This window comes from Chelonia mydas, chromosome 10 (genome assembly GCF_015237465.2).
Source record: "Chelonia mydas isolate rCheMyd1 chromosome 10, rCheMyd1.pri.v2, whole genome shotgun sequence".
NCBI lineage: Eukaryota > Metazoa > Chordata > Testudines > Cheloniidae > Chelonia > Chelonia mydas.
In genome coordinates this window covers 45,636,617-45,663,393 of record NC_051250.2, presented here as the reverse complement: position 1 = coordinate 45,663,393, position 26,777 = coordinate 45,636,617, and the positions used below count along the sequence as shown (strand labels likewise).

The following is a 26,777-nucleotide window of genomic DNA, read 5'->3' as shown; positions in this document are numbered from 1 at the left end:
CACACCAGTCCACACACGATGCTGCACTGGCTCGTTCCAGGGCTGAGCACAGGCCAGGGCTCTGTGCTCAGAGTCCCATTTCCTGCAGAGCCTTCCTTCAGTCAGAAGCCCACGCTCAGCACTGTCAGGACCATGGCCCCTTTTGTCCCATGACTGGATGCCTCTGAAGAGCCCACCAAAAAGTGACCAGTCCCAGGGCCAAAGGGCCACACAATCCTGAGCCCAGATGGCCCCAACATCAGTCTGAAACCCCACCCTGACCCAAACCTGCCTCATCTTCCCACACCATGAATACGACTTGTCCTCCCTCTCTAGAAGATCAAACCCCATCGCCTCCCACCTCAGGGACTGTGCCCCCATCCTCCCAGATTCCCTGATTCTCCATTGTCCCTGCGAGCTGTGCAGAGCAGTATCTGACCTGCCTTGCCACCTCCACTGGTCCCCCGAGCATGATGTGCTTCATTTCCACTTCTCATCTTCATCTCCAGGTGCAGCACACACTGGATCTCCTACAGTATCACCACTGCACAGTCACCCCAGCCCCACAGTGCTCACTGGATCTCCTGCGGTATAAGCTCTGTGCTGTCATCCCAGACCCGCAGTGCTCACTGGATCTCCAGCAGTATCAGCACTGTGCAGTCACCCCTGCCCCTTGTGTGCAGTGTCATATTTGTTCCAGCATTTCGACTTCAGACAGTTCTGTCCCTAGGGACCAATGCTATATTCAGAGGATGCATGTGGATGAGGCCCCTGGGTGCTACAGCGCCATCCCACGGTCACTTACTGCATGACACTGAGTCACGTGCATTCATTATAATCTGTTTAAAACAAACCCTTTCCCTCCTTCCTGTCCTGTGAACCAAGCAACAATAGCCAGAGCCTAGGAACACAGCAGGAAAGTGAGCAGGGCCCCGCAGATGGGAATACCTCCCATGCTGTCCATTCTGAGCCATGCAGCTCCTACCCTACTCACAAAGGGCCCCCAGCTCACCATGGGATTCACCCGCTCCAGAGCGCATGGGGACATCCGCATTAGTGCAGGAAATGAGTTTTCTGTCAGTGCAGGAATATTTACATGCAAACATGTTCTGTCAGTGATGTGGCAAAACACAACAAAAAGAAGACTGACAATTAACTATTATTATAAACAATATCTTACATTTCTCTAGTGTTTTCCCTGCCAGACGATCCTAAAGCCCTTTACAGAGAACAGTCAGGAATCATTCTACTCACAGCTATCATTGCTGCAATGCAGCCATGCCTGGGGAGGAGCACAGCCGCTCTTTAGCAGCGCACAACACCTCTGAATAATTGGCCACACGTACCTCAGAATGGAAGCTTGTGGCTCAGCCGCATGGCCAAAAGTGGTCGGATGGAACTGCAGCTGTGACAGGCTCTGGATCTAGAGCATCCGTGACTCACTCTGTCTCTATCCAGAGAAGCAACATTGGCAGGAAGAACCCTCGTTGTTTGTTGGTGGACTGAAGCGGCGATTTCACTTCAAAACTCTTGGGTGAATACCATCTGGTCCTGGTGACTTATCACTGTTTAATTTACCAATTTGTTCCAAAACCTCCTCTAATGACACCTCAATCTGGGACAGTTCCTCAGATTTGTCACCTAAAAAGAATGGCTCAGGTGTAGGAATCTCCCTCATATCCTCTGCAGTGAAGACCAATGCGAAGAATCCATTTAGCTTCCCTGCAATGGCCTTGGGTTTCTTTAGCATCTCGATTGTCCATTGGCCCCCATGATGGTTTGGCAGGCTTTCTGCTTCTGACGTACTTAAAAAATTTTGCTGTTAGTTTTTGCCTTTTGCTAGTTGCTCTTCAAATTCTTTTTTGGCCTGCCTAATTATACTTGACAGTTTACGTTCCTTTCTATTTTCCTCAGTAGGATTTGACTTCCATGTGACAGGTTATGCCCCTTAGGAAGCCATCTGATGTGCTGAGATAGCACTGAGTCTACCTGTTCTTCCAGCATGGACCCCCTTTAACCTGTCTTGCTGAGCCAGGCTATTAAAGCCTCCTCTAACACACACACACCCCAGCTGCAGATCAGCTCTGGGAAGACTCGGCTTAAGGGACTTACTAAGTCAGGTGTCCACCTCCCTTGGAGTGCAGACCCAAAGGTATATTATGAAATCCACCTCCTCCCTCAATGTGAAGGAAGGGTACGCATAATTTTTCCCCTCCTCCCCCTCCCCCAGTTAGAAATTAGAGAAACTGGGTTATATTATAAACAAAACAAATTTTATTAACTATAAAAGGCAGATGTTAAGTGGTAAAAGGAGTAGAAAACAGAACAAAGCAGATTACTAAGCAAATGAAACCAAACCCACAAACTAAACTAGTTTCACTAAAGAAACTGGTTATAAATAGTATTTCTCACCCTAGATATTGTTGCAGGCAGATTACAGAAGGTCCTGAAAGGCAGCTGCACTGGTCTCCCTCTTGAGACCTCAAATATTATTATTCACAAGCTAGATGCCCTTCCAGCTTGGGTTCAACCCTTCACCCCTCAGTTCAGTTTTTGCTTCCAGGTCTTTTTCAGTGTCTTTTTGGATGAGGAGGCAGAGAAGAACCACGATGATGTCACTCCCCTGCCTTATATAACTCTTGTGTAAGGTGGGAACCCCTTGTCTTCTAGTGGAAAACCACTGGCATTCCAAAAGGGGAAGAGGGGTATCCAGTACCAGGTGACTCGGACTGGTCTCTGAATGGCCGTGGCAGCCATTGCTCGTAGACTGACTCCAGCGTCCACAGGAAGACTAAGCTCTTTCACAGTCCATTGTCTTTGCTAATGGCCCATTAGCCCAGTCTGGCTTTTCCATTGTTGTACCTGAAGGGCTGGTTGGGGTTGACACCCAAAGTAACACATTTGACATACTGATACGTAGTTAATGTTCCTAACTTCAGATACAGAAATGATACAGGCTGGATAATTGGATGATCACATTCAGTAAATCATAACCTTTCCAAGGATACCTTACATGAGCCATCTTGCATGAAGTATATCTCAGTTATGTCATTCATATCATAAACACATTTTCATAAGGAATGTCACATTCCAATTTGTAAAGCATGGCTTTTTGCCTCTAATCATCTCTTTCATGCTGTTATTTAGCCAGGGTGGCATTTTTTCGGTCCTCTTACGGTTTTTTCTTTTATTTGAGGTAAACATTTAATTTAAGCCTCTATTATGGTGTTTTTAAAATGTTTCCATGCAGCTTGCAGGCATTTCACTCTTGTGACTGTTCCTTTTAATTTCCATTTAACTAGCCATTTGTGGTGGGCTTCTTTGGTATTTCCCCCTGCCCAAGGATGTTAAATTTAATTACATTATGGTCGCCATTACCTAGTAGTTTGGCTTTGTTCACTTCTCTGCCATGACAGCTTGGACCGAGATCCAGTTTGTCTCAAGCTTTTTGGCATGAAAATCCTCTGCATACCACCTCCAAAGAGATGGACAGAGAGAGAAACCAGCACTAGAGCAATACCTAACGTGCTTTATCAACTGCCATCAAGATAACTGGTTCTCCCTCCTGCTTTGTGCCGAGTTCCCATACAACAATGCTGACAAGGCCTCCAAGGAGCAGAACAGTCGTCATCTTTTTATTTTATTTTGCAAATTACAGATTCCACTATGGCTTCCGCCCGGCCTTGCCAGAAGCCTCCCTGAACCTAGCAGCCACCAACTGGATCCAATTAATTCATCATATTCAGGCGCTTAAGGACCACCTCGAAGATGCGAAAAAGGACTACAAGCAGTAGGTGAACCATCAACACCGGGAAGGCCCTTACAGTGGGCTGTTTGCAGCCAAACACTGGCCTACAAACAGGCCGTCATGCAAACTAGACCACCTGTTCCTCACACCATTCTGGATCTGTCAACAAATCAACACTGTCACCTTCAAACTGCAGCTCCTTCGGTTCCTTAAGCTACATCCTGCTTTTCATGTATCCCTTCTGAAGCCTTACATGGAGGATTCCTTTCCCAGCTGGTTCCAACAGCTACCCCTGCCATACTATGTCCAAGGGCATGAGGAACATAGTCCATGCTATGCTAGACTCTAAACTCCAGAGAGGGAGACTACTACCTCATCCCTTGGGAGGGATGAAAAGCGAAGAGTGCTCCTGGGAACCTGCTGCCCATGTCTATGCACCGGACCTGGTAAAAAGGTTTTATCAAGACCATCTGGCCAAACCAGGCCTGGGGCCAACCCAGAGGAAAGGCACCCCTAAAGGGAGTGAGTAAAGCAAGGATCTGTGGGACTAGAACCCGAGTCTCCCGAACCTGGCATAGCTGATGTTCCCACATCACCATGAGGAAGCCATGAAGAGCCGCATCCAAGGAGTGCTGTGATATTAGGCGCTGCAGGAAGTACTGCCCAAAGAATCCAGAGGGACAGCACCATGCGGCATTCCGATTGGCCCATGCTCACTATTTAAGGGGGGGGGGGGAGGAAGTTGTCTGGGCATCCATGCAGACTTCTAGTCTGCAGCAATGCCAGATCTCACCTCACTTTCAGATATCCAGCTCCGACCCTGGCCTGACTCTGAACCTGACTCTTGCCTATTGATTCTGGCTCTAGCAATTACCTGCTTGCTTCCTGCCACCTCGTGATGGCCTTCGACTTGTGGACACCAGCCCAGCTGTGCCTACTAGGCCAGACTGCCAACGCCCCAGTCCCTTACACGAGCAAAGCCAGGGATGCTTCGCGTCAGCATCAGGGCCACCGCACTTGGGAGCAACAGCCGGGACAGCATGAGAGTAAAGGGGGTTATAGGTGCTCGGCAGGGCAGTTGCCTGTTGCCTTCAACACTAGCGGAGGAGCAAGCCAAAGGCAGAGCAATCCTCACACCCGCCACTGCAGGGCGCTTCCTGTCTAGGCCCACAGGGCTCCATTTGCCCTGGGCAGTGCCTGCACAAGCCAGGCTATGAACCCCAGATGCACCCAAGGGTCCCTGGGGCGGGGGCACCACAGCAGCTGCTCTACTGGGGAGCCTGAAGCTAGGCCGAGCAGGCAGGACCAGGCCAGGAGGGAGGGGGCAGGCTGAGTGCCTGAGGAGCTGAGGCTGATCTCAAAGCTGCCCGCCTGCCTCAAGGCAAACACCCTGCCTGGCACAGGCCACCCAGGTGCCAGGAAGTGGAAGTGACTGACCCCCAGGCCCTGCAGCCCTCCAAGAGCCTGGCTGGAAACAAAGCAGTAGGGGTGCAACTTACCATGGAGCCTCACCCAGCCTCTCCCCCAAGGAGGGAGCTGGACTGTCCAGGCGGAGCTACCCAGCAGTCCTCAGAGCAAACCTGCCACAAGCCCGAGGGGAAGGGGCTCCACCTGCCCAGGGAGCCACCCCATGTTCAGACACCAGCACTTCCCAGCCCCCTTTGTGCCTGGCCCATCACCCACTCCCCCAGTGACAGAGACAAGCAGACACAGCTACCAAGGCCAGTTAGTCAGTTCTGGGGCTGAGAGCAACTTTGCTGGGAGGAGAGGGGAAGGGGAAATCTCCAGCAGCCTGCACCTCCTGGCCCTGAGCACACAGGGCCCTCTGCAGGGGGAATAAAAATCAATGATTTTTAAAAAAAAAATTAAATCAGATTTTTTTATTTTGTCATTTAAATGCTAATAATTTTTTCTTTTTAAAAATAAACCTGTTTAAAATGAAATCAGAATTTAATACAAAATGTGGTTTGGCCTGAACTTCTTATAACCTCTTAAAACATGTAATTAAAAAAAATAACAAAAACGAATCCATGAGCCTCTATGAAAACACTGAGTTGAAAGCTGCTTTTCTATATAAAAAAGAATTGGGGGGAAACACCTCACTTTTGAGGTCAAGCTTCATAAACAGGGCGCATAGGTCAGCCTACATAACTTTGCAGTCTGTCTCATTTTCAGGAGACTTTGGTGAGACTAGGAATTTAAGCTCCAGTCACTTTCACTCTGGCATATTTGAACATTTGCCCAGGCTGACCTCAATTAATCAGTTTAATTCACTGACTACAGTTAACCCCTCTGTTTCATAAATCATTTAGTTGTAAATGTGAAACATGTTTTGATAAGAGAAGTCCATGTATCCAAAACACTGAAGGTTGTTTTACTTAAAAATACATTTTATATGCTGTGTTGTGTGTTTAATTAAATTCCAGTTACCATGCTAATGCAGCTAGATGTGATATCATGAGCAAAAAGTTCATTATCTAGTAAATAAGCAATATACCATTTCCTAACATACTAAAAAATAACTAAAAAAGTTAATAAGAATGAAAATATGAAGCTATATAATTGCTTAAATAAATGTATATAGTTATAGTGTACTCTCCTAGGTAGTAAAAAGCTGTACCAAATCTAGCGTAAAGGCTCTATTTCGCTGTAAGTCAACACATTTGGATAGTTACAGCAACCATTGAGCATGCACCGTTCTTTAGAAAATAACTTTATTCAAGTAACTGATGCACAAATGGAAACAATGATTTAAATCAATCCAGCCTGGCCCTCTGCCAGCAAGCTGAGCTAGCTCTCCAAGAACAGCCAGCCTCTGGCTTGCATCAGGAGGCAGGAAATTTGCTATCATTGTTCTCTGGCAGCTCAAAGCCATCCTAGGAACAAGCAGCGTACGGCGCTTCCTAGCACAGCGCCTGCCCAGCCACGCTCTATTTACAGCCATTTCCTAAACGCTGGGCTCCCAGCTGGCTAACCAGCACAGAGCTGAGCACAGCCCACAGAGCTGAGCAGCACGCAGCTCAAAGCAACATGGGGAGGAAACCCATGGCTCAGCTTGCCACTAAGAAGACACTGGGTTCACCACAGCTGCTGGGCCCTGGGACCATAGCCACAGACTCACCACAATCAGAGCTGGAGTAGGGCCCACTGTTAGCTTATGGGGGCAGGGCAGAAATGGGCTGTAGGGCGCATTCCCCAGCCAAACTAGAAACTGCTAGAGTCAAACAGCTTCCAGCCACTGCACAGGAAGCACCATGGGTACTCAGCAGTGCCTAGAACCCAGGGCAAAGGGAACTGTGTCCAGACAGAGGAACCTGCGTGTCCCTGCCTCTGCTCCACGAACAAGGGGTGGCCTGAGGTGGTGCTGGTTCTTTCGCAGTCAGCAGGACAAAGCCCGGTGCTGGTCAGACTTTGACCCCTGGAGGCCAAAGCCCAAGTCACTAGCATGAGGTGGGGAGACCCGCCAGCCACACAGGATGTGTGAGCACAGATCCTTAAAGAACACGAAGGGGCTGATCCACCCTCTCACCATCAGGGGCCAGTGAGACAAGCATGGGGGCAGGTTACCCCACATCTGGTGCACTCACTCATGCAGCTGCTGGCGCAGGCCACTGAGCTAGATGGACCTCGGGTCGGATCCAGTCTGGCAATTCCTGTAGCCCTAGAAAAAGGGCTGAGATTCAGGGGTGGGGAGTTATATCTTATAAACATGCATCCCGTTCAAATCAGATGTGCAAATACACAGAGACCCAGACACAATCCCCCTCCCTCTGTTACACACACACACGAGATGTCTACCCGTGCTGTAATCATGCACCCCGATTGCAGTGTGCACACACTCACGCACACGCTCTAACAGGCAGGCATACGTGTGGACATGAACAGACTTACAGACGTGCACGCCACACAGGTGGGCATGGACAAACAGATACGCCCAGAAGCAAGCGTTTACACACAACCCGCACTCTGCCTGTGCTCCTAGAGAGTGAATCTTCCCTGATCAGCCTTCAGGAGGAAGCGCAGGGCTGGGGTTTCCCCGCACCCTGGGGGCTCTGAAGCACAGGCATTGCATTTGCTTTGTGGGAGATGCTCAGGCTGTCTGGCTCACCCAGGCCACAGCAGCACCTCAGAGCTCTTTATGGTGGCAGTAAAGTTACAGCCAATAAGGCAGCTTCCTAGCAGGGAGAGGAGCCACATCTGTTTTCTTGAAAGTTCAAAGCCTTTCCTTTTGCCACGAGCTGGGTCACCACGAGCTGGGCTGCGTGAAAGCCAGGAAGGCAGGCCAGGGGCTTAGCTGTGAGCAGGGTGGGGGAGGGGATGCAGTGTCTAGGCAGGCAGGCTCCAGGCCCACCTAAAAGCAATAAGGTTCAGAACCCCCATCCCCTCAGGGATGTCCTGGACAGCTGCTCTGAACAGGCCCGCCAGCCTCAAACCCATCATGAGCATCAAGTGTCACTGGCAAATGCAAACCACAGCACAGACTCAGAGGTACACAGATTCAAAGGCCAGAATTACTCTCCCTGTTAAAAATGTACACCTTATTTCCAGTCCAAATTAGTCTAATTTCAACTTCCAGCCATTGGATGGTGTTAGACCTTTCCCTACTAGACTGAAGGGCCCAATAATAAATATTTGTTCCCCTTAGAGGTACTTATAGACTTTGATCAAGTCACCCCTTAACCTTCTCTTTGTTAAGCTAAACAGATTGAGCTGCTGGAGTCTCTCTCGAGAAGGCAGGTTTTCTAATCCACTAATCACAGTCATGGCTCTTCTCTGAACCTCTCTCCAATTTATCAACATCCTTCTTGAATTGTGGGCACCAAAACTGGACTCAGCATTCCAGCAGCAGTCCCACCAGTGCAAAATACAGAGGTAAAATAACCGCACTACTCCACCTCAAGATTCCCCTGTTTATACATCCCAGGACGCCTTAGCTCTTTTGGCCGCAGGGTCACACTGGGAGCTCATGTTCAGCTGATTCTCCACCACGACCTCAAGTCTGTTTCATAGTCACTGAAACAGGACAGAGCTTCCATCCTGTAAGTATGACCAACATTCTTTGTTGCTAGATGTATCCATTTACATTTAGCTGTATTAAAATGCACATTGGTTGCTTGTGCCTAGTTGATCAAGCAATCCAGATCACTCTGAATCAGAGACCTGTCCTCTTCATTATTTACCACTCCCCCAATTTTTGTGTCATCAGCAAACTTTACAAGTTTTCTTCCATGTCATTGATAAAAACGTTAAATAGCACAGGACCAAGAACCAATCCTGTGGGACCCCACCAGAAACACAAAGGCTTGATGACAATTCCCCATTTCCATTTACGTTTTGAACCCTATCCATTAGCCAGTTTTTAATCCATTTAATGTGTGCCGTGTTAATTTTATATCGTTCTAGCTCTTTTAATTAGAACGTCATGTGGGACCAAGTCAAACGCCTCATAGAAGTCTAAATCTATTACGTCAACACTGTTATCTTTATCAACCAAACCTCATTAAAAAAAAAAAGATACTGAGTTAGTTTGACAGAATTTATTTTCCATAAACCCATGTTGATTTGCATTAATTACATCACCCTCCTTTAGTTCACCATTAATCGAGTCCCTACCGCATCATTATCTTGCCCAGGATCAGCATCAGGTTGGTAGGCCAACAGTTACCTGGGTCATCCTGTTTACCCTTTTAAAACCCTGGCACAACATCAGCTTTCTTCCAGGACACCATCTTGTGCTTTACCTATCAGGGCATTGATCCATAGACATTCAAGATCGTTTTTTTTTCAAGTTATCACTGACTTGGAAACGGTGATGCCACTTTTGACACAGAGTGCCACTCCCCCTCCCCTTTTGTCCACTTGATCCTTCATAAATAGGTTATAAGCATTGATTTGACCATTCCAATTGTGCGAATCACCCTGCCAAGTTTCAGCAATACCAACTCGATTGAATTTATGCTCATAAATGAGCAATTCCAATTTCTCTGGTTTGTTACCCAGGCTCCTGGCATTGGCATACACACAATTCAAGAATTTCTTCTCTTTGTGTCCTTTGGTTCCTAAATTTTGTTCTCAACATCTTGATTTTGTGCTGAGTGCCCATTTCTTCCCTCTCTTACCCTCCCCTTTTGCTATTAGTTTAATCCACACCTGACTACTCTAGACAGCCTGCCTCTGAGGAGATTGGTCCCGCTTCTACTGAGGTGGAGGCCATCCAATCTATACAGCCCCCTTCCCCTAGAAAGTGGATCAATTCCCACACAACCGAAGTCCTTCACCCTGCACCACTCACCCGGCCAGCGATTCACTTCCAGAATCTTCAGACACAGCAACCGTGGCATGATACTCCCCATCCCCCCAGAACCTCAACAGCAGGGAGACATAAATATAAGGAGAAAGACCATGGCTTCCTCACCCCCTTTGAGGGCACACTCCAGCCCTTCCACTTCATCCCCAATGGCAATCCGGATCCCATCTTCTACAGACTGTCACTCCAAAGTAAAACTGTAGCAGCGCCCTCAGCAGCAGGAGAAAGAATTATGTCCCCACCGCACAGACTGTGGGGCAGTCGGTCGATATCATTGACAGGACAGCACACGAAGTCACTGCTGAAGTTAAGTGTGACCAGAGGAGTGGCCGTCTAACACTTTCACCGTAAATACTCCTCAGGCAGTATTTTTGAACACCTCTGATCCCTCCATGGCTATGAAATTCAGCAGAGGGATAGCCCTGGGGTCAGGGAGGTGCCATTTGCTGAGCCCACCTAAATCCAAACAGATTGGGCTGAGTTACCGGCTGCTGAAAATAACCATTTCCCATCTGCACTGTGCCCACTATAGCTTGGACTTGGCTTGCTGCCAAAACCCCTGGACTCTATAAACCCTGCACACGCACACGCACACATACGCACACCTGTGCACACACGCGGTCACTGAGCTGCACAGAGCACCTCCGGAGCTCTTCATAACCCTTATAATTGAGCAAAGACTTCATAGGCCACTGAGCAGTTACCAAGCTGGGAAGAGAGTCCAGGAGTCTAATACGGCAGCCCACTCTCTGTGGCTTAACCACCCTGTGTCTCAGACAGCAAATCTAAGGGCGGGGCTATGTTGCAGGTAAAAGAGGGCTACTTGTGCAGATGTAACCCAGTCAACGTGTTGTGCACCTCCCCTGAAGCGGCTCATCCACAGAGGATAACAGTCTACTCCTGCGGCCAGCTACTGGAGTCCGTGCTGTATCTCCAGTGGTAAGAAGTCTATGCTGAAGGTCCAGAAGGACCAGCCTTACTGATGGGAGCAGGAATTACAGCTGCAACAGAAACTGATTTGGTTTTGGGGGGATTTTTTTTAAACTAGGAAATTACACACAAAATCTGTTAAAAAGTTATTTAAATTGCAAAGCCGAGCATTCGCAGTTAGGAAATGCCAGAATGCAGGTTGCCCATTGAACTTTAATTCAAAAGCCTTGCTTGCATGCATTATGACACCCTGTAATTACATGATCACAGACTATTCTTTGCAGGGGCCCCCTGCCTCATTCACTACGCAGGCTGGAGCTGCTGTGGCGATGAATCAGGGCTGTGTCATGAAGGAGGCTGTGTCATGTGTCATGTAGGACCCCTGCCACATCTGTTGCAGAAGTTGCAAGGCATGTAGTGAACCAAGTGCGGGATTGAAGAAGAGAAAGGATGGCCTCATGGCTGTGGCAGATGAATGCTAATGAGAACTGGACCACATCCCTGCCTCTGCCACAGAGCTCCTGTGCGACGCTGGGCAAGTCACTTGCACCAAACTTTTCACATGTGATCACTAGTTGTGTGCAGGAATGGCAGAAGGTCCCTAAAAGTGGAGGGGGCACTGGCATCCAAACTGTGGCCCTGGCCCCCACACTGCCCCATCCCCTGAGGCCCCACCCTTACACTGCCCTGAGGCCCTGCCCGCGTGCTGCCCCTTTTCCCTAAGCCCCTACCCTAGCATCACCCCTTCTCCCGGGGCCCTGCGCCCATGCCACCTCTTCCCCTCAAGACCCCGCTCCCCACTCATTCCTCTCTGTCCCCTCCCCGGCATCGCTCACTCTTATGGCCAGTAAAAGTGTGTAGGGACCATGACCCCCTGGTTCCCCCTGTTCTAGCACCCCTGGTTGTGTGCGCCTCATTTATGGGCATCCAGCTCAAGACACCTGGGAGGTCTGCAGGAACAAGCACAGAGCTTGGAGTCAGGAGGCCCCAAGTTCGAATCCTACCTCTCACTGGCCTGTTCGTTGGCCTCACGCACTTGACTTTGCCTATCTATCCGCACCCCCTCTGTCAAATGAAGATGGCCCTTCCTCACCTGCCTCTGGGGATGTGAGGGTTAATTAGTCTCTGCCTATATAGGGCGTGGAACTGCTCACTGCTCTGACACCAGGCCCTCAATGCCACCCATTGGGTACTCAGTCACTGAGGGCCCCAAATTTAGTGAAAACATGAATCTCCCTCTGTCAGTGTCCCATCTGGAGGAATCCAAACCCACCCCCCCTTTGTGTGCGCGCGCACGCACACGCACACGTGCATACGGGTGTTGAGAAGTTACATCCATTAACACCTGAGCTCCTCCGATCCTTCACAGATGAGCAGCAACCCAGAGAAGCCCAGGAGACAATGGATGACAATCCCCCTTCTATGCAGGGTTCACAGGGGGTGCAGTACACAAAGCAGGGGTCTTATGTCACATGTTAAAGATCCAAAGAAATCCTGAGCTTCAGCCCCATTCCTTGAGAGCCGCCCATCCTGTGTGCTGGATGAGGTAGGGGTCCCACCAGTTACAGACCATATCACAACTCTGACACACAAGGGGGTCAAAGGAAGGTTGCCTGGATAACTGCAAAACTGGCATTTTCCCTAGGGCTTTGTGCCTGGCAGGGCGTTCTTTCCTGCATGCGGCACTGCTGGCGTGTAAGACGTCATGCAGACACGAAGAACTGGAGCGGAGCTGTCACTCCACTGACCAGCCGCGCAGGATGGCAGAGGTCCAGATAGCTCAGCTCCCAAGTGGCCACCGCACTCGACTGCCTCCTGTTATTGGTAAGTGGTGGCATGAGGCTCAGCTCCTGTTGGTGCTGGGATGCTGTCTCGGCCCAAGAAGCTCCCATGATTTGGAGTGCGCTGAGAAGGCTCTGCGGGAGTTCACAAAAGCCCAGCCCTTCCCCAACACAACACATGGTTAGAACAGTCCCACGCTCCTCTTTGAGCCCAGCCCTGCCACTATTCGGGGAGTGTGCCCAGAGCTGGCCCGGCCACGGAGCTCCTAGGCTAAGGGACAGGGCTGGCACCAGGACAGCTCTGCCTGCAGCCGTGCCAGGACAGTCATCGAGCGGCAGGGACATGGGAGCTGCTCAAAGCCGCACAAGGGCGACGTAATGCCCTCACACCCAATCTGGCTCCCAGCCAAGCAGGGAGAACACCGGGCTCTGGGCGGCGCGCAGGATTTGCCCCCCCCCAATGTAGACAGGACCAAGAAGGTGATGCCCGCTCTCCACAGAGCCCCCTTGGGTCTCAGGATTGTCGACTGGCACGTTTATTGGGATTAAGGCCGGGGGTGCACTTAAAGCACACTGGCTTTTCCAGGACAGCCCCATGTGCAGACAAGCCCGCAGGGTACCACAGGACAAGTAGCTGGGCTCCTATGTCATTCAGGCGCTTTCTAAACAACACACACAGTCTGTGTTATGGTGTATAAACGTGCGTGTGCTCAGCTCCGTTAGCACAACGGGCAGCCTCGTCTTGCTGGGGTACTTTATGATCACTGTGTGCAAGAACAAACCAAACCAGATTGAGAGAGATGAGACTGAACATTAAATGTGTATCTCACACACACACATGCACCCTGACACAAATGCACAGGCTCACACTACCACACACACACACTGGGCCTGTGCACATGACAATGCAGACATCCCGACACCCTAACACACACAAGCAGGCTGCTTTGTGCACGTGACGGGCACTATTTTCATCAATACCTGGGAATTGAACTAGGAACCTCCAGAGCTGCTACAACTTGAGCTGGAGAACCGGTCTCCTTAGCTGGGGCTTTAATAACTCACATCCTGTGTGGATCGGCACAGAGCAAGATATGGACCATGCATTCACCAGGCGGTTACAGGCACAATCCAACCCAAACACACCGGTACATGTATACTGTAGCACCCTAATGTGCGTGTGCGCACACACACACACACTACATTCAACACACACCAGGGTTGTGCACATACCCCGACATACAAACTTATGCAAACACTCAAATAAAAGAATCTCATTAATTGTGAACAAGTGGTCTGTGTGAAAGTCTGGCCTGCAGAGGGGATATGGAGCGGTGGGCTGAAGAGCGCCAGCGTGCAGTGGCTGCAGATCATGCAGGGGTGCACGGGGCTGCAGCTGTCTTGAGTAGGGGGCTTTGTGTCCTTGCGGCAGAGGTCAGAGGTAAGGTTGCTTGTAGAATCTGAACTACAAATGTTCTAACTGCCGGCTCTCTGCGGAATTATTGCTACCTCCAAAAGTCCGTGCCAGTTCCCTGATAGACAGTCACCCACTTGGCGCCCAGTCCAGACAGCCCCGGATATAGTCACCCTTCACATGGAAAGCAGGATTTTGTTTTAAGGACGCTGGCCAGGAGGGTGGGCAGTCAGATTTGTAATGTCAGGGGATCAGCATACAGCACTAACCACCAAGCAACTCCCACAGCTTTATATCCCTGGGGAACGGGCAAGAGTGCCCTCGGCTCTTCAGAACTGTCTCCGACACTTCCTTTTTGGGGCTGACATTTGTCACTGTCAGCCTTAGCCCAAAGGGGAACCACAGTGGCAAGTCGGAAGAGAAGCCGCTGAGCTTTTCAGAGCTGGGGAAACATAAGCCCAAGCTGCTGTCTGCTCCAAAGGCCATGTCTCTAGCAGTGGTCCCCCTAGAGCAGTTAGTGTTCCTGCGTGTGCTATGCGATCACATAGTGAACACACGCTCAGGGCAGGGGAGCCATAGGAACTGCAGCTTTTCACTTTGGGGGCAGGTAAAGCTCAGCTGTGAAGAAGGCCAGAGGCCAGCTGTCATAAATTTACAGCTAAGGGTAGCATAAAATCCCTCCTTTATTTGTAAAGGGTTAATCAGTTCCATTAACCTAGTTGGCACCTGACCAGAAGGACCAATGGGGAAAGAAGATACTTTCAAATGGCGGGGGTTGTTTGGGCATTTGTTGTTCTCTCCCGAGACAAAGAGAGAGACCAAGCAAGTAATCCAGCTCCTACTGAATGATACATCCAAAATTACAGAAATAGTAAGAAATAGCAAGGAAATGCGTTACTGTATCTTTTGTTTTAGCTTGTGAATTTTCCCTATGCTTAGAGGAAGGTTTATTCCTGGTTTTTTGTAACTTTAAAGTTTTGCCAAGAGGGGAATCCTCTGTGTTTTAAATCTTATTACCCTGTAAAATTATCTTCCATCCTGATTTTACAGAGGTGTTTCTTTTACTTTTTTTTCTTTATAATAAAAGCTCTGTTTTTAAGAATCTGACTGGGTTTTTTAGTGTCTGGTCTGTGCTCACCTTGTTTACTCTCAAGCCTCCCCATGAAAGTGGGTGAAGGGACTTGGGGGGATATTTTGGGAACAGGAACTCCAAGTGGTCCTTTTCCTAAATCTTTGTCTAACTCACTTGGTGGTGGCAGCGATACCATTCCAAAGACAAGGAAGAATCTGTGCCTTCGAGAAGTTTTTAACCTAAGCTGGTAGAAATAAGCTTAGGGGGTCTTTCATGCAGGTCCCCACATCTGTACGCTAGAGTTCAGAGTGGGGAGGGAACCCTGACACCGGCTTTTCCACACAACACGGCTTCTAGAGCGGAAGGGTGCAGAGGAGCATTGCCCCGGTACCATTACCACAAGTCACCAAAGCTTGCGTCACAGGTGGGGCTCAGCTATCGGCCGATGAAGTCACATGAGCCTATCGGTTAAAATGAAGCTGCCACAGAAGTGGGTACGGGTGGAATGAGAGTGATGGCCTAGCAGGTCCCTATGACTGGGCCTGGGTCTTCCCCGAGCAGGTCCTACACAGCGCACTGTTGTCATCCCTGCACACCCAGTCACAAGGATCCCTGCACAGCTGGGCCTCGCTCCAGCTGTTCACCTGTGGCACCCATGGGCCCCGGGGCAGCACAAGAGAGACAGGCCGGACAGCCAGAGGCCCTTGTCCCCCTCCCTCTCTGCATGGCTCCAGGACCAATCCTGGCCCCTCTGCTAGGGGCTGAGCTCAGTGAGGTGACCAGGGCACATCCAGCCAGCCAAGTTCCCCAGCAGGGGCAGAAAGGGAGCAGCACTGTAGTGAGCTCTGCTCCAAGCCAAGAACAGAGGGGAATGTGTGCTCAGCCCCCCAGCACCAGAGTCCTAATGCAGACAGGACTCCAGCAGCCGCCAGAGCACTCTCTAAGCCTGCTCAGCACCGGTCTGCACAACGCAGCGTGAGAGATGCCAGCCCCTTGTCTACAAGAGCGTTCCCACCTTTGCTACCTCCAGGGAGCTGCCCCCAGGGGAGACCTCACAGAAATAGGTCTAGTGGAGACAAGCCTGGGAGGGCCCCGCTCCCCGAGGGCAGGCGTCCCCAGTGCTCGGCGGGGTATCGAGACGTAGCTTCTCTAACAGAGCCACCAGACCACAAGCCGTCAAGGGAAACAGAATAGACCAATGCTAGGAGAAGGGGTCAGGACTCCTGGGTGCTATCCCCACTTGTTCCAGCGACTCACCATGTGACCCTGGGTGCAGCACTTCACTCCTTTGTGCCTCAGTTTCCTCATCTGTACAACGGGGCCCATGACACTGGCCCCATAGCACGATGAGATTGCAGGAACGCTTGCAATGCACTTTGAGATCCTCAGTGGGGCGGGGCTAGAGACAAGCAGAATAAACCTGTCCCTGCAGACAGGCAGAGTCGTCCCCTGTGGGCAGCACCAAGAAGCCAAGCTGCTATTCACAGCCTACCAGGGCAGCTGCTGTCAGCAGCCCAGCAAGCACCCAAGGAAGCCAGCATCTCAAAGGCCTCATGTGTTTCTGAGAAAAATCTCCACCTCTGGTACTGGAGCTGGGCCGAGCCAGGCCCCCTGCTCCCCCTCCCCATTGCATGGAAGGTGTCTCTGGCAGACCATGCAGAGCTGAGGGAGGGTGAGGGCCTGCTCCAAGCTGCAGAGCAGGAAGCAGCCTGCAAAGCCCGCCCTGCAGCTCGGAGGACAGGCTGCATCCCACACAAGCACAGAGTCCTACCGGTAATTCTGCATTATGCAGGGAGGCGAGGCGGCTCGCCTGGGGACAGGAAACTGCACCCTGCTCCCAGCTCACCAGGCAGAGTGGGCGAGCTACCGCATTCCCCAGAAAAGCACATGCTGGGCACAGAGAGGCTGCCAGGCTGGTGCCCTCTCCCCATCAACCACCACAGGGAAGCAGATACCTTAAGGCCCAAGAAGCCTCTCTATAACCACTGCCAACTACACACCTTCCAGCCAAATCTCTGCCACCTCCAGCACTGGGGGTGCCAGCCCTGCCCTGCAGACACAACCCCCTGGCCCCACCCACATCCTGAACAGTAACTTTTCCAGTTCCCTCTCTTCCCTTCACTCTGTGGCTCCTGGGAAGCCCCTAACCTGAGTGCTTAATTTGTGCCAGCGCTGAGCCTCAGCACCTCTGGGCTTGCTGCATCAGTTATCGATGTAAAAAAACTGCTTGAGCCCCGGCACCTCTTCCATTACAAATTAAGCACTGCCTGACCCCAAGGGCTGATGGGCATAGCTGTTGCTGATGCACACACACGCCATCACTAGTGACACACAGAGTGACTCACTAGCTAGTGACACACGGCGCTCCTGAGATGTTCTGTCCCTCCCCACCAGCACTTCCTGCTCATGGCCCCTAGGGTGGCACAGTGCGCCCTATGCAATCACAGCAGAGCCAGTGCTGCCAAAGTGCTCTCACCAACCTGCCCAAGGCACAGCTCCCAGACCACGTGGGCCTCTTCCTGCAGCCCCAGCACTGCAAGCGGCTGCACTGGCCACGCTTAGCCAGGCCTCTCAGCCCCGCTCCCACCTGTGCTTGTGATTATCACTCCCTACACACAGCCCAGCTTCCTCCTCAGGTCCCTTCCCGTCCTCCCTGCTCAGCAGACCTGTGAATTTCATTACCGAGCAGCTCACTCTGTCGGATCCTTAACAAAGGTGTTAAACACGCCCCAAGCGAGCTCCATGCGACCTCTGCAGCAGCTCGCCAAGTGAATGCCAAGCATTGCCTTTAGCCCCGTGCTGGCTTCATCCCACCTCTGAGCTCGCAGGCCAGCTGATTGGACTCCATCTGCCAGAGCAGCTCTTCTCAGCCTGTTCCTGCTCCCTCGCCTCTGAGCCAAAGTCCTGGAGCCGGACATAGCACTGACCGTTCAGGACACCAAGGAACGCTTCCATTGGCAGACAAGGAGGATGGCCCAGTGCACTGCCCTGGGACACAGGAGCCCTGGGTTCAGTTCACAGCTCTGCCACAGACATCATGCATGACCTGGGGCAAGTCACTTAGTCTCTCTGGGGCTCAGTTCCCATCTGTGAAATGGGAACTCCAGCCTTGGGAGGAAGGGCAGCGCTATACAATGGTAAATGCATAAAGACTGTGTGCAGCTCAGACACTTTGAGAATGGGGGCAGATAAATACCTTCCAGAAACAGAAAGCCCAGAGCCTTCACTGCATCAATTCCAAGACAGATCCTGCCACTGCCTCCACCCCCACCCAGGATTACAGTCACACTGATCTGAGCCTACCTGCTGACCAGAGGGCAAAGCCCTATCAGTCCAGGGAGAAGCCAAGAGGAGGAATGTGGTCCCAGGCTCCATGCCAAGGCCCCATCCCCTGCTGGTTTCCCTTTTCCCTTATTCCTGCTGGTCTGCCTGGTGTCTCACATGGCTTTACAGTCTCTCCCTGTAGAGGAGAGAGTTGGGGTCAGAGCCCTGGGCAGTGGGCTCAGCTGTGCAGGGGATCGACCCACACCAAAGCATGTTCCGTGGTCTTGCCTTGGTGAGAAGCTGCTGTGTTGGGCACCCAAGTGACCAAGCCCAGTGAGGGGATCTGGAGTGACCCTCCAGGGATTCCTGTGACTGGTAACACTGTGCTCCAGAGAGTAGGATTCAGGCAGGACCCCTCCTCCCAAAGACATGAAGGAATCTCCCATTTCTCCTCAGCCCTAAGTACAGGTCCTAACTCCCAGCCCTCATCTGCAGTGAAAGAGCTGGTGGGGGTGCTGTGATCCGTCAGAGTGGATGGGGCAGCACTGATGCTGTGGGGCGCATCACCTTAACCCTGCAGCTTCCCAGTCTCTGAAATCCAGGCAATGTCTTCCTGCATTCCTAACCCCTGCTGGTTCCTGTGATGGACTGTGGCCCAGGAGTCACACTGAGAACACATCTCAAACAGGACTTCTACTTAGAAATTCTCATCTGGGGCTTCTGACACGATATGCAATGACCCACGCGAGTCCCGTAGTGCTGGCACTAGCCGTGCATTTCAATGCCAGGAGTGGCCCACAGAGAGGGATGGGAGGCTCTGGTTAATAAGAGCTTGTGATTGTACAGAAGAGGGGAAGAGGAGACTTGACCTGATGTTCTCCGGGCTCCCAGGCTGGAGCACCTTCCCGGGTGTTTGGCAGAGCAAGACTGGTCTCGCTGGCACTCACAGAGCTCTGTGTGGCTACAAACCCAGCTGGCCCTGCAGAGTCAACAGCTTTTCACTGTGAAAGTCTTGGAGCTGGTTCTTGGTGTCTGGCACTGGATCTTAGCAAAGGCAGCGCCTTCCATGGGCACTGCCTTCTGCTGCCCTACGTGGCCCCAAGAAAGCCGCACAGGCAGCTGTAACTTAGAAAATAGATCGGGGAGGAGGGAAGGGAGCTATGTTGCATTTCAGGACCCCCTTGACCAAACAACCCCAATTCACACGGCTCTCTGTCCCAGCCCTCGGGCTGCCACACCAACTTGCTAACTGAAGCTGACATGCAACATCAGATTGGAGTGGGGAGAAAATTGGGCTTTCAGCAGAAACGTTGCTGCCTCCTTTCCTGCCGTGTCGCCACTGCTCCTCCTTAATAAACAAACCAGCCTGGGAAGGACGGGATTTCATTTTCATTAATGCAAGGAGGAGACTTTTCCACTCCAATCTTCCAGCTGGTTCCTGGGTTTATCTACCCAGGAAACGTAGACAAATGGACCTCGTCCTAGCCTATCACCAGGGACTCCCCTCTCATCCCCACAAGCAGGGGAGCCCTACATGTTGCAGCAAGACTCTGCAGCGCTCTGGGGCACCAGGCCAGGGAGCCTGTGGCAGGTTCATTTAAATCAAAGTGCCAGGTTTTAATTAAATAGGAAGGTGAATAATGCAATCGGCAGAGCACTCCCTCATGTTATTTGGATATTAAATTGAATGCTTCTTACCCTGTGTCTCCCCATCCTCCAAACACACACACACATTCATACTGCACAGCCTAACTACACCGCAGCAATTGTCATAGGGTAACCAGGGAGGAAATTTAGCTGAATGTTTCTGCTACAATGACCAGCACTGAAATAGTTAATGTTGACAATTAATTTGTCATCTTTAGGATAGAGACTTAAACTATCTATCTAGAGACATGAGGCAGCTCCCCTGTCTCAGAGCGATTGTGTCAGGCTCTCTGCAAAGTCAGGCAGATGTTACTGAACATGTAGCACTCAGGGTACCTTGTCAAGGTTCCCTTCACAACCAGGACTAAAAAGGGTTAGTTTATTAAAAAGAAAGCTCAGATTCAGGAGAACAACCTGTGATACCTGCAGTCCGAGCAACACTGCAGCCATGCCATCACGTGACACAGTCCTGCACGCGCTGGCCTCCGGGCAACACTGCAGCCATGCCGTCACGTGATACAGTCCTGCACGCGCTGGCCTCTGGGCAACACTGCAGCCATGCCGTCACGTGATACAGTCCTGCACGCGCTGGCCTTCGAGCACAGCCACAGCGGCAGTCTGAAACATTTCTGATCATTCACTCTGACTTCCTGCATCGAGAGGCCAGACCACCTCACCCAGTGAACCCTGTATCAAGCTCAACAGCTGGTGGGTGAGCGACAGTAGATCTTTTAGCGAGAGACACCCAAACCTGCTGTAAAGACTCCAAGTGATCGAGAATCCACCACAACCCTGCTCCCACGGTTAATTATACTCACCACTAAAAATATGCACTGTATTTTCAGTCTGACATTGTCCAGCTTCAACTCCCAGCCTTGCTCTGCCTCTGGCTGCTAGATTAAAGAGCCCTCTGCTAGTGAAAGTCTCCTCCCCGCACAGGTGCTTATAGACCATGAGTTAATCATCTCATACCCTTATCTTTGACAAGACAGACTGCGCTTTAGTCTCGCATTATAAGGCAGATATTCTTTGCTGAACGCTCTCCAATTTTTCAACTTTCTTTGTGAAGTGTAGCTCCTAGAACCAGAACCAGAACACAGTAATGGTCTCACTAGTGTCACATACAGAGGTGATCTCTTCTCAGTATTCTGTTAAAAAAATCCACCCCTCTCCCCACAGATTCACATGGTGAGCTCATGTTCAGTTGTTTATCTACAATGACCCCTAAGTCCTTTCCAGAGTCCCTGCTTTCCAGGATACAGTCCCCATCCTGTTGGTATATGGCCTGCACCCCTTTGTCCTAGAAGCCCGATCTTGCATTTGGCTGGATTATAATGCATGCTGTTTGACTGCACCCTGCTTTACTAAGCAATCCAAATGGCTCTGTCACAGGGACTGGTCCCCTTTGTCATTTACCACCCAACCAATCTTTGTGTGTCTGCAAACTTCCCCAGCAATGATAATTGATAAAGAAATTGAACAGCCCCAGGCCAAGAACAGACCCCTGCAGGGCCCCACAAGAAACTTTGCACTCATTGCTGATTGTTCGTTAACAACCAATTAGAGAGATCTATCAATTAGCCAGTTTTATTCCATTTAAAATACACCCTCTGGATTTTGTACAGTGCTTGTTTAATCCAAATGGCATGTGGTGCTAAACCCAAGCATGTTATTACATCCACACAGTTACCTCTATCAACCATACTTGTCATCCTGTCAAAGGGAGATATCAAGTTCATTTGACAAAAGCTATCTCCCGTGAAGCTGTGCTGATTGACTTTAGTTCCGTTTACTGGGGGAAATCCCGTGTCAGCGGTTCCACTGTGTAGCCCAAGGCTGGTGGCAGGCTGTCCCAGCTCCTGTCCCATTTACCCTTCTTAAATACTGGCATGACTGTGGCCAGTCTCAGCAAGTCTCCTCCCGTGCTCTCCCAGGAGTTTGAGGCTCTCTCTTCCCCAGCCTGGGATTATTTCTCCCCCACGCAGCCTCTCTGCTCCCTCCCATGTTACCCCAAGAGTTATTCTGTTGCTCCTGCTGTGGCACCAGATGGCTCTGCACTAAGCTCCTGCTGAGCACCATGGTGCAGAGCAGGGTGAAAATGATGGAAGCCCGGGCAGTCCCTGCAAGATCAGAAATAGATGAGGCTGCCCTCTGGGCAGTGGCAACACACTGCTGGGGAGCGTATGTAGAAGGAGGCAGAGTGAAGAGAGTGGGATAGTGGTGACATCCTGCCTAATTCCAATCCCCGAGGAACCGGCACAAATGCCATGAAGTACAACACAGGACAATGTAGCGAATGAGGCTGCCCATTGCTTCGCACCCCTGACACCCTGCCTGGACAGAGCACTAACGCACCCTCCCGGTCAGGATCAAACAATGCCCCACAGCACCGGCAGATGGGGCATGACACAGACAAAACGGGGAAGCTCTTGTGCTACCGAGCAGAGATTAAAGGAAAACCAAAGTGTGACAGGCCACTTGGCTCGCTGCATGGGATAATGCTAACAGAGCTAACCGTGCGGTGCTGAGCCTGCAGTAGGGTGGAAACCAGCACTCAGGCAGGGACAGTGCCTGTCTTTGCACTGAGCACACTGCTGGAAACAAACAAGAATACAGTGGGGCTGGTAAAGGGGACCAGCACATGCAAAAATCGAGGCTTCGTCTGCCACCGCACTAAGCAAGGGGGCCACAGGCCCAAGGCACTTGCATTTCATCCAGCACACTTACCCTTCTGGGGAATCTACCTGTTTAAGGCGAGGAGGTGGTGGAGGCTGCCAGAGCCACTTCTCCCTCACACAGGGAGCTGCTGTTGACATTTGAGTGGCATGTTCTTGCTGTCAGGACAATGGATGGAAGGCGTGACACTTCCAGCCTTAGCTCACACATAATGCTGTGAGCTATTTCGACACAAGTGCAGCTCTTAATGAGATCTCATACAATGGGAGGCAGCATCCCTCTGTGGAAAGGCAGCTCTCGGCTTGCCAAAAGGAACCCCACTTGGCCAGGAGAAGCCTCTCTGCCAGGGCAACAGCCCTCAGGTCAACAGCTGAAAGAGACAAAGCCATGCCCCTTCCACCACCTTCCTGTACTCCAGGCTGCGCTCAGCAGCATACAGCAGGCACAGGGGGCTCTGGCAGCTCAAAGTTGCACTCACAGAGTGCCCATGCGAAAACAGGGCTGGCCTCAAAGAAAATGAAGAGGTGTGACTGGTCAGCGACTGTGGAGTTAAGCTGATAAGCAGGGGCTGTTGCAATCCCTTCTCGGACCCACCTCCACGGGCAGACCCGTGCATCACTTCCAACCACCAAGCCCACACGTCATCAAGCAATGACTCACTCTCAGCCCCTATCTGGCAAAGCCCCTCTGTGCAAGATCAGCTGCAGGCTGCGGTATCAAGTAGCCATTAATGGCTTACCCATGTGTGGCACCTATCCCACTCTGCCCCTGCCAGCAGACCTGTGTCCCTGGCGGAGCCTGGCTCCAGGACGGGCACATAGGTGCTGGAACTGGGGGTGCAGCCACACACCCTGGTTTGAAGTGGTTTCCCGCATATACAGGGTTCACAGTTTGGGTAAATGGCTCTCAGCACCCCCACTAGATAAACTGCTCCAGCGCCCTGGGCGGGCATGCTAGGAGCACCTGGCAGGTCGGTGGAGCTCCTGGGTCTTTGCTTCAGAGCGGCTCTGCCTGGCGAGCAAAGGGTTAAGCAATCCTGCCGCTGTTGCAGTCTCTGACGGGACCCCGCCGCCCGGCCGCGCCGGAGCAGGAGCGGAGTAAACAAACGCGCAGAGCAACATGTGGCCTAGCCCGTGCCCCCCGCTCGGCCTCCTTCCCGCAGCTCCCCGCCGGCCGCGCACCGCAGCGGGGTCACCCAAGGGCGCTCGCTCGGGCCGGGTCCCGGCCGCAGGGACTCTCCGCCCCTGGCCAGGGCGCCGCGAGGGGCTCACTCCCCCGGCACCGCAGGCTGGCTGCGGGAAGCCACGGGCGCCGCGTCCCCACGAGCCTGGCCCCTGGCCAGGGGCTCCGAGCCAGCGAGCCCCGCTCCCGCACTCAGCGGCGAGCCAGCCGGGGACGGGACGATCCTGGGCAGGGCGCGGGGCTCTCACCTGCTCCGGGGCGGGCTCCTCCGGCGCCTTCTCCGCCGCGTCCACCTTGATGAGCCGGTGCTTGGGCGAGCCGTAGCGGGCGTCGGGCGCGAGGCCCCCCGGGCCAGCCCCCGTGTAGGGGTCCTCGAAGTCCCGGTCCCGCTGCAGCTTGTAGGCGGCCAGGATGTCGGGCTGGGCCGCGGCCGGGCAGAGCGGGGCGGCGGGGGCGCCCCCCGGCGGCGGCGGCGGCGGCTGGGGCAGGCCCGCCCGGTAGTCGGGCTTGGGCGGCGCGGGCGGCGGGGGCTTGGCGCTGCGGAAGCCCAGGTGCTCCCGGAGCCAGCGGGCCATGCTGCCCACGCACTGCGGGGCCCCCCCGGGTCCGGGTCCGGGTCCGGGCCCGGGCCCGGCGCGCTCCGAGCCGGCCGCGGCTCCGCTCAGCAGCATCGGGACGGGCGGACTGAGAGCGCCGAGGCGGTGGCGGCGGAGCCCGGAGCCCGGCGCCGGCCGGGGAGGGGGGAAGAGCGGGGGAGGCGGCCAAGGGGAGGCGGCCAGTGCCACCTGCCGGAGCCGTGGCGCCTGCTGCACCGACCTGCGCTGCGCCCTCGTATCCCGCACAGCCCTTCCTGCGTCCCCGGGCTCCTGCGCCCCCCAGTGCCTCCCGCGCGCTCCTCTGCTGCACCCTTAACACCCCCCCGTGCTCCCACACCCCGGTACTTCCCTGCACGTCCGTACTGTACCCCCAGGCTCACCTGTGCCCCACACTGGTCCCTGCATGCCGTACACCCCAGTGCACTCTCCTGCCCCCTCCCCAAGTTTCTGGGTGTGTCCTATCTATACAACACCCATTTCTCACACTACCACCTCTGACCTATAACCCTCTGGTCCCCGTGTACCCTGCTGTGCCCCATCCTTGCATCCACCAACACCCGGCTTCTTGTGCCCCCCTACATGCTCTGTACTCAAATACTGCTCTGTGTGCCCCCTGCCTGAATCCAGGTACACTGGGCACTCTGGTGCCCCCTCCACATCTCCCCTCAACCCAAAGCACCCCATCTAAACAACGATTGGTGCAGCCCTGGCACAAGGGTCACTGGCTACCCAGGGCCACACAGGGCCAAGGACAGTGCTAGGGGGTGGGGTGCAATCACTCACAGTGTTAGAAATGCTCCCTCTGCCACAACACCCCTCCCACTGTGTGCCCCATGCCGGGCAGCTGGCACCGGAGCTGCTATCTAAGGGTCCTGGTTCTGGCTGGGCCACTCCTCTGTCCCCTGCCCCCGAGGTGGTCACTGTTACTCCAGGTGCTGTTGCCTTGGGGAGCTGGCAGGGCTGGTGACTCAGACAAGACATGACGCTGTTCCCTAATCCTTGGGAAAACACCTAACTTGCCCAACACGCTGGTGAGTGAGGGACCAAGAATGTAGGTCTCTGAATCACACTCAGTTTTCACTTGGAAGGGCTTCTGTAACTGCTCCAGTGAGGCCTACCTGAGTCTGCCAACAGCCTAGCAAGCGCTGTCTTAGTCACCTTGATGGGCGTTTATTCTGAAACCTAATGATGGAGACGTCAACTGAGTTAACTAGCAGTTCACTGCTGAACACTACAGCAGAACATGCTTTTCCCATAACCCCAAACAGCCTCCCAGGGCCGCCCCCTGTACCACTCTGCATCTCAATGCATAAATCTGCAACACATTGAAAATGTGGGAGCAGCATCAAAATAATTGGCCTGCATATCAGATTACACCAGGGAAGTCTCACTGACTGCATCAGTCACTTGCATATTTAGTTCGACCACAACGTGCAGCTGTGGACTTGCCCAAAGCTGCATGCCATTTGCTGCTCGGGAGCACCACAGAATATAGACTCCAGGGGTCCCACTACAGAAGTCACATTGGCCACAGAGTACAGGGTCCCTGTCTCTCCTTCAGTTCTAGAATGCAGGAGTCATGGAGCATGCATGCACACGCACACACACACACACACACACACACACACAACAGCTAACTGCTTTGAAATGGGTTCTGTGGCCACCTGCCAAGGCACACAGTCTTGCGGTGGGGCTCTGCAGAGGCACTGGCTTGCAGCAGAACTCCCTTGGGTGTGCCTCTCTGGAGAGCTGCCTTAAAAGTGCTTCTCGAGACGCAATTGAAAATCAGCTTGATGGCATCCTTCTGCTCGGTGTCTGCAAGAATACCATTGTTTGCCACCAATGGCACATGGCGTCTTCCCACAAGGGAAATCCAGAACTGAAACAGCAGATGTTGCAGAAGATGGGGCATCAGCAGCATTTTAGGGTTGCAAGGGGGGGCCGTGAGGGAGGTTTGAGGGGCATTGGCGGAGCTGAGGGGGAGCCCAGGGCTGGAATAATAGAGGGGGTGTGGATCTGGATTGAGGAGCACTGGCAGAGCTGGATGGATGGGAGCCTAGGGCTGGAGTAGCAGGGCAGGCAATGCATACAGGGCAGAGATTAAAAGAATTGGCTCAGGAGTGAGGCGCTGCTATTACAGACCCTCCAGGGAAACTGGAACTCCTCCTTTGAGTTTAATAA

The 26,777-nt window shown here is 52.6% G+C and overlaps 1 protein-coding gene across 4 annotated transcripts in view; it reads right to left on the bottom strand.

The window, feature by feature from the left end:
- The window catches only part of SHF (Src homology 2 domain containing F), a 64,716-nt gene extending 39,720 nt beyond the window's left edge, over nucleotides 1-24,996 (bottom strand). The window contains exon 1 of one of the 4 annotated variants that reach the window (XM_043524100.1): nucleotides 24,977-24,996. Coding sequence is in view for 3 of the 4 variants with exons in the window: in XM_037911322.2 (XP_037767250.1) it covers nucleotides 24,249-24,671 (423 nt within the window). In the remaining variant the exon portion in view is untranslated. Of the gene's footprint in view, nucleotides 1-22,886; nucleotides 23,221-24,248; nucleotides 24,746-24,976 lie in introns of those variants that run through there. The other 3 variants (XM_037911322.2, XM_037911321.2, XM_043524099.1) reach the window with 3 other exon arrangements.
- Between the last annotated feature and the right edge of the window lie 1,781 nt (nucleotides 24,997-26,777).